This window comes from Drosophila takahashii, chromosome 2L (genome assembly GCF_030179915.1).
Source record: "Drosophila takahashii strain IR98-3 E-12201 chromosome 2L, DtakHiC1v2, whole genome shotgun sequence".
In the NCBI taxonomy this organism is placed as follows: Eukaryota; Metazoa; Arthropoda; class Insecta; order Diptera; family Drosophilidae; genus Drosophila; species Drosophila takahashii.
The window spans coordinates 37,686,350-37,697,876 of NC_091678.1; the positions used below are offsets into that span (position 1 = coordinate 37,686,350).

Genomic DNA, 11,527 nt, shown 5'->3' on the forward strand with positions numbered 1-11,527 from the left:
GTAAAAGGGTATATTAGATTCGTGCAAAAGTATGTAACAGGTAGAAGGAAGCGTTTCCGACCCTATAAACTATATATATTCTTGATCAGGATCACTAGCCGAGTCGATCTAGCCATGTCCGTCTGTCCGTCTGTCTGTCCGTCTGTCCGTCTGTCCGTCTGTCTGTCTGTATGAACGCTGAGATCTCGGAAACTATAAAAGCTAGAAGATTGACATTTTGCATGCAGATTCTAGGAGTTCCTACGCAGCGCAAGTTTGTTTTAAAAGGGTGCCACGCCCCTCTAACGCCCACAAACGCTTATATAGGATTTTAAAAATCTCAATATTTCGGAAAAGTAAAAATGCAGTTCTATTGTGTTTATGAATACCTATCGAAATGTAGAAGAAATTTTTTCCCTTTAGCTGAGTAACGGGTATCTGATAGTTCTCTCTTGTTTTGAATGAAACGAAAACATTTGTACACACACGAAAAGATTGACATCCCATACAAAAGTAGCGAAGTAACTTATTATTTTCCGATTCCACATTTGATTGATAATTATTAATTTTAAACTCTTCCACTTTTGCATTGGCTGAAAGGAAATGAATAATTTTAAATGTATTTAAGCACATTATGTACTTTCAAGTAGAAACATAAACACACATTGTGTGTATGTATTGCATTGTACAAATCAAAACATTTCTTAATATGCATACATATGTACATACGTATTTGATGAAAAGTTAGAATCTTAAGATTAATAATTAACTTGGAAACATTTGGCTTTGTTTACAGATTTAGTAGTAATTTTTTATCTTCTTCCATGGTGGAAATTAAATAAGGCTCTTACTTCTGCTACAAAATGAAAAATATTTTTTGAAAAATAAAACCTAGACATTTGATCTACAGGACTGACTATTGATCGAAAATCATATTGATCGGAACAAATTTTAACTTAAATTGCCCTTTTCCCCTCCCCCTTCCCCACAGCACTACCCCACCCCATCGACAGTTTTCTTGGCTGCTGCTCTCTCGGCCGTCGCTCTCTTAGCATCCGCTCTCTGGGTTTCGCTCTCTCGGCGGGCTCCCACAAAATGCAAAGCAATAACTTAGGAAATCTAAATAAATTCGGTAAAAATACTTTTAAAAAAATGTTAAAAATTAAAAAAATTAAACTTAAGCATTTGGGCCATAGAATAACCATTTACTAAAAAATCATCTCGATCGGAGCAGCGGTTTAGATTTTTTAAATCGAAAAGTTAATTTTAAATGTAGCCCCCAAATTATGGGGGATATCGAAATTTCTTTTAGATTTCTAATTAGGCCCTTTCAAGACCTAAAATTCTGCAAAATCAAAATTTCGAAATTCCAACCACTTTAGAAGCTAAGCTTAAGTAAATCTAGTGATTTTTTGCTCTAAATATGGATATTGGAGCTGTTTGGGGCCACTGGGGGGACATGTCGGACCTTAGTGGGCGCCTACGCCCCCAATGGAATACTGTGAAAAAATTTTGCTGCTCTAGCTCTTATGGTTTAGGCTGTGGTCGTATCCCCCTAAAAATCGGTCTTTCATTTTATAATCTTTAGAGATTTAGAGATGAATGTGATCCAAGTAAAAGTTGTGAACTTGTATACTTTTTATCAGTTACAATGTTATCAATGCAATTTTAATTTGCGCACAAATATGTATACTTGTTTGTAAATTGGAATTTGTTGTTTCCAAATTTCTTGTTTTGAATGAAACGAAAACCTTTGTACACACAGTTAAAAATACTTTAAAAAAATGTTAAAAACTTAAAAAATTAAACTTAAGCATTTGGGCCATAGAATAACCATTTACTAAAAAATCATCTCGATCGGAGCAGAGGTTTAGATTTTTTAAATCGAAAAGTTAATTTTAAATGTAGCCCCCAAATTATGGGGGATATCGAAATTTCTTTTAGATTTCTAATTAGGCCCTTTCAAGACCTAAAATTCTGCAAAATCAAAATTTCGAAATTCCAACCACTTTAGAAGCTAAGCTTAAGTAAATCTAATGATTTTTTGCTCTAAATATGGATATTGGAGCTGTTTGGGGCCACTGGGGGGACATGTCGGACCTTAGTGGGCGTCTACGCCCCCAATGGAATACTGTGAAAAAATTTGGCTGCTCTAGCTCTTATGGTTTAGGCTGTGGTCGTATCCCCCTAAAAATCGGTCTTTCATTTTATAATCTTTAGAGATTTAGAGATGAATGTGATCCAAGTAAAAGTTGTGAACTTGTATACTTTTTATCAGTTACAATGTTATCAATGCAATTTTAATTTGCGCACAAATATGTATACTTGTTTGTAAATTGGAATTTGTTGTTTCCAAATTTCTTGTTTTGAATGAAACGAAAACCTTTGTACACACAGTAAAGGATTGGCATCCAATACAAAAACAGCAAAGTAACGTATTATTTTCAGATTCCACATTTGATCGATTATTATTAATTTTAAGCTCAAAAAAATTTTGCATTGGCTGAAAGGAAATAAATCATTTTATTTGTATTTAAGCACATTATCTAATTTCGAATAGAAACATACACACACATTGTGTGTATGTACATGTATTGTACATACATATAAGCAAATCAAAACATATCCAAATATACATATGTACATACGTACATACGTATTTTAATATTTAACTTGGAAACATTTTGGCTTTGCTTACAGAATTTGTAGTAATTTTCTATTTTCTTCCATGGTGGAAATTAAAAAAGGTTCTTACTTCTGCTACAAAATGAAAAATAAAACCGAAGCATTTGATCCACAGGACTGACTATTGATCGAAAATCATTTTGATCGGAGTTTAAGTTTTTAAAATCCAAAACAAATTTAACTTAAATTGCCTCTTTCCCCTCCCCTTTCCATGCAGCACTACCCCACCCCATTTCTCCCCATTTCTCTCAGTTAAATTTAACATTGATTTGCATTATTACTAATTCTCTCGATACGGCTATCCTGACTATCACACGTCCTCGTGTGCATGGCTTAACATTGGATTGGCATCACATTTTGCTAATCTGAAACAAATTTGAAGTTACTCATTAACTTGAATCATGATTTTTTTTTTTAATTCCTCAATACACCTCTTGTGTCTTCAAATGACAGTTTGGCAGGATAACTCTTTCTTATTAGTAGCTTGTACTCTTCTGAGCAAACCCGACCATTTGGCTTACAATTTATCACAACACAGTGCAGGCTCTTGCCGCCACTTGCGACGATATGCACCTTTAGTGCCACAATCTCTCATTAGGTCAAACTTAGCCTCTGTGTGTGATGTTTTGTGCACCCCTCTTAGATGACAGATCTCAACTAATCTTCTGCGTCTATTTCAACGCCATCACTCTCTTTGAGCAACTCAGATGCAACTCGATTATCTGGTAGTTTTCGCAAGCTCTCAATGGGATACTTGGATGCTCTTTTACTAGTCAATGATTTCAACAGGCAACGATCACCTTCCAACAATTTTGTTTCAACAAACGGTCCCTCGAACTTGGGATCCAATTTCGTTTGATGCCGTTCCTCACTTCTTAGCAAGACATGATCGCCAATCCCATGTTTCACAACTTTTGCCTTATTTTGATCAACTCTACTCTTGTCATATTTCGCATTCTTATCCATATTCTCTTTAGCTTCTGCCCTAGCTTCCTTACAATCTATCTTAGGTTCAGATATTATGGGTAACATGCCCAAAGGTCTTGCCTGCTTTCCTGTTAGTAACTCTAAGTGGCTGAAACTAGTCACCCGATTACTAGTACAGTTCATAGCTAATTGTATGTCCATCCTGCCAAGAGCGTTCCCTTTCTCAACTGCCGTCAACATTCCTTTCAACGTGCTCATAACGCGCTCCACTTGGCCGTTTGCCCTGCTTACCCCTGTTGCAATTAAATGTAAGTGAATTTTATTTGATGAACAAAAATCCCGGAATCGACCACTGGCAAAGCTCCTACATTGATCTGCAATGATACGGCTAGGAACCCCAAAAAGTGATATACCTGCCTTTACTGCGTTGATACAATTTTCCGTATCCAAATTCAGTGTGTGATATAGGTAAACATACTTGGTGAATGCGTCTATTTGTACTATGAAATACTCCTTTAAGTCATTTTTGCCGCTCAGCTTCCCACTAAAATCAATATGTACGGTATGCCAGGGAATTTCTAACTTGGGAATGGGGTGCAGTTCCATTTGTACTTTGCCTGTTGAGGGTTTTGAGAGCTTACAGGTTATACAGTTTTCCACAAACTTTCTGACGTACTTCGACATACTTTCAAACCAATATTGTTCATAGACCTTGCTTAGAGTTTTCTGCCATCCAAGATGCATTATAGCCTCGTGTACATGATTAATGACCGACCACCTAAAAGATCTCGGAATCACTGCCGCTTCTCTGAATTTTGCGATACAACAAACCGGCTCTTACTTCGTAAGTTTTAGCTCTATCAACTTGCATTTCACCTCCATTTATTTATGTCATGATATCAACTATACGTAAGTCCCTTTGTTCAGCGATTAGCCAATTATTCGTTATCGCTGCCAAGTCAATGCGAACCTCAACTACTTTGTTTATCGTTTTCGGGACATCTGGAATAGGATTTCGGGATAGGCAGTCTACGTGTGCCATTTGAGTTCCCATTCTATATTCTACGCTAAAATCGAATGCCTGCAAGAAATCGTGGTGTCAGTTCAGCCTTTGTGCGACTCGCTTTTAAGGAATTGCAGTCAGTATGGACGACGAACTTTCTACCATGCAGGTAATGTCGAAAATGTTTGACAGCATTATACATGGCTAAAGTCTCTAGTTCATAAGAATGATATTTTGATTCTGAAGCCTATGTACACTTACTGAAATACTCGATCACCCTACATGTGCCGTCAATCCTGTGAAGGAGCATTGCACCGTAGCCATCCGCGCTGACGTCTGTATGAAGCTCGATCGGAAGCTCAGGGTTGAATATGCTCAGCACCGGGTCACTTGTCAACACGTCAATAATCTTTTTACGTATTTGTTCATGATCCTCCTTCCAAGGAAATCCATTTACCTTAGAAGTAAACTGATACAATGGTTTCATCTGTTCAGAGAATCGTGGAACAAAGTGTCTGAAATATGAAGCCAAACCTATAAATTGTCTTAACTGCGTGGCAGTAGTTGGTTGACTTAATGCGGATAGGGCTTCTATTTTTCTAGGATTGGGTTTAATTTCGCCATCTTTAATATAAAACCCGAGATACTCTATTCCTGTCTTGAAAAATGTGCACTTCTTTATATTGAATGAAAACCCGGCATCTGAGAAGGCTTTAAGAACAACTTTCAATCTTGTAAAAGCTTCTTCTTTGGAGTTTGCGACTATTAACACATCATCAATATAGACAATTGCATACGAGTATGCCAAATCACCTAAGGCTCGTACATCGCTCTTTAAAATACTGACGAAGCGTTCTTCAAACCGAATGGCATAGCAAGGAACTCATAGCATAGCAAGGAGTCAGTGTGAATCGGTATCTGATAAAATCCGCTGGCCATGTCCAAACTGCTAAAGTATTTACTACCACGTAATCTATCTATCTGATCTGCTATTAATGGCAATGGATATTTATCAGACACCGTATTCGCATTTAATTCGCGAAAATCAATGCATAGTCTATCACTGCCATCTTTCTTTTTAACTAAAAGCATCGGACTAGCGAATGGAGAGCTACTTGGGCGGATGACATTGCTTTCAATCATTTGTTGAATTTTGTCCCTGACTATTAGTTTTTCTTCTGCACTTAGTCTATACGGACGTCTTTGTACAGTCTTATGTTCATCAATTACGCCTGTGTGGCATGCCGGTTATAAATCGATCTGAGAATTCATTTAAAATATTTCTTAATATTATCTTACCATTGTCAGCTAATTCCACATTATCGTTAAGCAGATTTTCTAAGATACTTATCGAAGTTTCATTACTCACTTGATTTGATTCCAATACATTGTTAATTTGTTAGTATCAATCATGACACCAAGACCTAGCTGCAATATTTCTCGACCAATTATAATATCGTACTTAAGGTAATTATCCTTTACTACATGAAATAGGACTTCTACATTAAATTCGAAAATATTTACAGTTGCCAATACTTGTAAGTTGCTTTTAACAATGTTGTCACCTATTCCTCTTAGCACTACCGTATTATAAATACTTTTTTCAGCCAGCTTGTTGCAAAGTTTATCCTTGACCAAAGAGCATTCGGCACCCGAATCGAAGAAGAAGATAAAACTCTCACCCATTTGCTTCATAATACTAGTTGGCTCCAACACTGCGCACATGTCGACCCGCTTCTCGTTTTTGAAGTTGTTCGCCGATGTAGTTCCCTTCATACATACAGATGCAATGTGACCAGGATTGCCACACTTGAAGCAAGTAACTGCTGACCTCTCTCGTCCAGCCAAAGGTTTGCCAGCATGATGATTTGGTTTTGCGACGTTTCTTTCTTCTTCCTTTTTCTTGCGGAACTCAAACGCTTTATGTCCTATCTTGCCGCAATAATGACATTTGATTTGCGCCTGCGCTTTAAACTTCTTCATGTCCGGTCCTTGATCCAATTTAGAGTAGTCGCTCACTTTGTTGAATGCAAACGCCTTTAAGAGCTGCTGCAGTTCATTTCGAGTTTTTATGTTTGTAGTGAAAACGGAACTTTGCAGCCTGGGCTCGATTTGGGACGTGTGGGCCAACACTAATGCACTCGGCCGTCCGTTGAGAATGTTGAGCAATACGGCAGACGGTGGCTCGATGCCCTCATAGCGGTGTAAAAACAAATCCTTAAATTCCAGCCACGACATTCCAGCGAAGCAAATTTGTGACAGCCATTGCGAAGAGTTTCCAAGCAGCGACTTCCTAAGCGCCATGACTAGTGCTCCGCCTTCCAGTGGACGCTCGGCAATGTCACCAAAATATTTTGCAAGGATCCAGTCGATGTTGTTTGCACAGTTTTAAGCAACTCTAGAAAGTTTCGGTTTTGTGTCTCTAAAATCGCCTACAACACACTGTCAGAATGTTCTTGTGGCGATGGGGATCCCACTTCTGATGTCGGAGACAGGGGTCTCTGCGTCGCTTCGCGTATTGGTTTGTCCGTCATGACTTCCTTTTACACTTGGGTCTTTTTAAGATGCGTAGCGAGTTTTAATTGTTCCTGTTGCCCGTTCGAAGGTTCTCGAAAGAATGAATCCTGAACACTCTACTGCTTTGAACAACTCTACGTTGCAACAACAATTGCGCCACACTCGGCTAAGGTGGGTTCCCACCTAGCCACGCTCTTGAAACCCTTAAACGGTCTAAGAAGGTCACACTTCCTTTTCTCAATACTTTATTTAAAATGACAGGTTTCTCTCAGTTAAATTTAACATTGATTTGTATTATTACTAATTCTCTCGATACATACATGCGCCAGCACAACATACATACAAACATATGGGGAGGCCGTGATGTCACATCAGGTAAGCCAAATTTGAAAATTTTTTAAATCGGACCATTCGTTAAAAAGTTACGGCGGGTCAAAGTTTCTATCTCCATCTCCTTCGCACTCCCTTAAGCTAAGTAACGGGTAGTCGGGGCACCGGACTATAGCGTTCTCTCTTGTTTGTTTTAATCTTTCTGTCACACTCTGCGCCTAATTGTTTCCGATTTAATTTGATTTTTCTAGATTTTTAGGTCAATCCGTTCTGGGTGGAATTTGCTACTGACCAAATTTTAGCCTTGCAATTCTAACGAAAGCAGGTGGAAGGAGATGCCGTGAATCAAATTGTTTAAACATTTGAATTTATTTAAACAATATGAGGCACGTGTAATAAAGAGCAAGAGAATCAATTGGTTTGAATATTTAATGTTCTTTTAATATTATCAATGCGATTTAAATTTTAATTCACAAAAATCGGTTACAAAATGTCTTATGTAAGTATGTTGTGGAAATGTAAATGAAATATTCTTTTAGCAAAAGGATATCAGTATTATCTTGAATTTGAATTTGATCGAATCTCAATTCCTTAGTCAGCTGCAATGCACACACACAAACGTACACACGCATATATGTTGTTGAGAGATTATTGAATTCGTTACTGAAGTTTGAAGTTTAGTGTAAGTTAGTTTAGGACGAAGGCGGGTGCACAATAAAGTTCTCTCTCGCTCTCTGCGAATTCGCCCCGTCTTCGTCAACTGTCGTTAAGCTAGGCTCTAAGAACTTTGTGAAAATATAGTCGTTTAATCGTTGAAATTGATTTAGATCGACCACACGCAATATTATCGTTTTCGCTTTCGTAGTTGCCCAATCAAAGTTTATTGCCACCAAAGTTTTCGGTTTTCGTTATTTGGAAAAACTATTCTAAATTTTCATGGCGCCCCCGGGTGGACTTTAAACTATGAATAATTGAAGGCAACAAATTAGTGACAGTGACACAAAACCAAAGTGCAAGTGAAACTTTATTTGCATTAAAAAATTAATAAAAAAAAACACAAAATTGAGTGTATCGTTGCCCGCGTCGAGTTCGGTGTATAAAGTTAAATAGATAGCAGCTTTGCTAAATTGATCGTGCCGGTCGCGAAATACCCTGTTAATCCGACGAAGTACTGCCGTTGCCAAGGGATGCCCTGTGATTGCTCAATGTGCACAAGGAAAGTGGCAGCTGGATTAAAAGACCCCAACGCAGAACCCGAGGTATTTGTGCAAAAAATTGAAAGCTAGAGTTTGTTAACAAAACAATTTATTTGTTTCTTGTCTTGTGCTGAAAAATTGCACCTCGCTTTCAATTCTTGGCACAGACGTATCGATATAGTAGAGCTAGTCGTGCATGCATTAATTATAATAAAAAGAAAAATTGCAAACTTACACAAACATACAGAAGAAATAAATAAAATTTATATCATCTTTATTATACATACTAGCAGGGTCTGTAGCCCGCAGCTTCGCCTGCGGAAATTAAAATTGAAAATTAAGAATTGCTTTATCTTTGGTACTTATTTTAAATTTTAAAAATTCCTAATTTTTATTCTATAAACCGAGAAAAGATTTTATCAGAACATTTTCCCTTGATATCCGTAAAAACAAAAATATTTTGTCCTTTGAAAACTACTTAAAAAAACATGTGTCTTTTGTAAATATTTTTAAAATTATTATGGATTGTTTGCATAAGTTAACAGATGGACAAAACAGAAACAAACAGATTCCTTTTTCGACACAAATCCTTACACTAATTTCATTCAAACCATTAGTATTTTGTCCAAAACATATTATTTAAATATCGAATGTCATACTGCGTTGAGCATGTAGTAAAATCCCCAATCCATTGCTATTAAAGCCTAGAAACATTATTTCAAAAAAAATTTCTTTAAGAAAAAAATGGATAGGATACGAATTTGATTAAATTTACCTACATGTTAAAAATATTAAACTCTTTTTCAATTTCGGAGAGTTTTGACTATTGCTGTCCCGCTCTTACCCAGATAAATTTATGCATTTTTTTGTATGAATTAAGAGTGCAAAAATATGAATTTCAAAGCAGTACTTTATCGAAAGCAAAGCAAAAAACTGCCAAAATATGGATTATCACGCCGCGTTAAGTATGTAATTCAATTCCAAATCGATTAGCGTTTAACTCTGGAAAAAAAACTTGTATTCTTAAAAAAATTGCTAAAAGTTTTACATAGCTCTCCAACAACCAATATAATAATTTTGATTAAGATTTAAAAAATTTTAGGGAATATTTTTAATTTAAGTTCGCCTTGAAATGTTACAACCGCTTCAAAATGTGATGGGATGTTTATCCTTCGACAGTTAAAAAAAAATTAATGTCTCCAATTCTTATTTTAAAAAAATGAATGCCAGAGATAGGATAATTTTTGGCTTAATTTTATTTCATCGGTCCCCTAAAACAAATCCTGTTGATATTGGCCTTGCTACCTCGTTCTACATTTTCTATTTCTATTTTTTATTTCTATTTTTTATTTCAATTTTTTGTTTTTTAAAGATGCAATTTTTAAACTATTACAAACCAAATACTCTTGGCGAATTTGCTACCGGGGGGTTTTTGGAAGGTATCCACAGTAGACAACTATTATAAGGGAAACAAATATGCGGAGCAATGTTTTGCTTTATGTATTTGACTAATTTAAGAAAAGACATCAAGAAAGGCAATTCCAAATTACTGCATTTTATCATTGATATTTTGTTTCAGTATTTTTGTTTTCACATTAATTTTTCACCTTGATTAGAATTATATTAATAATAGGGAAGGCAGGTGGGCGGGGAAGCCGTGAATCAAATTGTTTAAACATTTGAATTTGTTTAAACAATATGAGCACGTGTAATAAAGAGCAAGAGAATCAATTGGTTTGAATATTTAATGTTCTTTTAATATTATCAATGCGATTTGAATTTTAGTTCACAAAAATCGGTTACAAAATGTCTTATGTAAGTATGTTGTGGAAATGTAAATGAAATATTCTTTTAGCAAAAGGATATCAGTATTATCTTGAATTTTAATTTGAGCGAATCTCAATTCCTCATCGTCAACAGGGCCGTAAGAAGTCTGGTCCCAAATTTGAGCTGTCAGAGGCGCAGAAATGTGACATTAAGGAGGCGTTTGATCTATTTGACAATGAGTGCACTGGCTACATCGAGGTCAAAGAGCTTAAGGTTGCCATCAGGGCTCTGGGCTTCGAGCCAAAAAAGGAAGAGATCAATCGAATGATTGCCGAAATCGACAAGGACTGCAGCGGACGGATTGTGTTTAATGACTTTCTTCACCTTATGACCATGAAGATGGCAGAAGAGGACACCAAGGAGGAGATACTGAAAGCTTTTCGTCTTTTTGATGACGACGAGACAGGAAAAATCTCCTTTATGAACCTAAAAAGGGTGGCTCGCGAACTGGGCGAAACCCTGACGGATGAGGAATTACGCGAGATGATCGACGAAGCCGATTTGGACAATGACGGGGAAGTCAACCAAGAGGAGTTTTTGCGCATCATGAAGAAGACCAGTTTGTATTAAAGAGGTGTCCTAAGATGTATTCCGTGTTTTTCCTACTTTAAAAAGGCAGTTCTAAAAGCAAATTTGTTAAGAAATTGTAAAGAACAAACTTATTATATTTATGTATGTATTTTTTTTACAGTTAATGGCCTATTTACAGTTCAGATTGAATGTGAAATGGAACTCAACTCGGCAAAACTGTCGTAAAATTACGTTCTAATAATACAATTGCGTTCATACATACAAACATATGGGGACGCGTGACGTCACATTAGGTTAGCCAAATTTGAAAATATTGGAGACTTGGTTAAGGATGCTGAATCTCCAAGAAATTTAAATGCAGTTATTTGCGGGTATGCCATAAGATTATGAACATCACATTTTTAAACCATTTTAACAACATTTATAACAGAGAAATGGCAAAAGAAAGAATTTAAAAAAAAAACAAATCGAATTTTGGGGCACTTTGGGGTTGTTTTTTATTCTTAAAAGTACCCCTTACGCGGCTCCTAAT

General features: G+C 36.4%; 1 protein-coding gene across 1 annotated transcript; it reads left to right on the plus strand.

Moving 5' to 3' along the window:
• The first annotated feature begins 10,438 nt into the window (after window positions 1-10,438).
• LOC138914814 (uncharacterized) lies at window positions 10,439-11,183 on the plus strand. Its single transcript, XM_070219474.1, has 2 exons — window positions 10,439-10,452; window positions 10,558-11,183. The coding sequence occupies exons 1-2, from the start codon at window positions 10,444-10,446 to the stop codon at window positions 11,032-11,034; spliced, it is 486 nt and encodes a 161-aa protein (XP_070075575.1). The 5' UTR covers window positions 10,439-10,443; the 3' UTR covers window positions 11,035-11,183.
• Window positions 11,184-11,527: the final 344 nt, after the last annotated feature.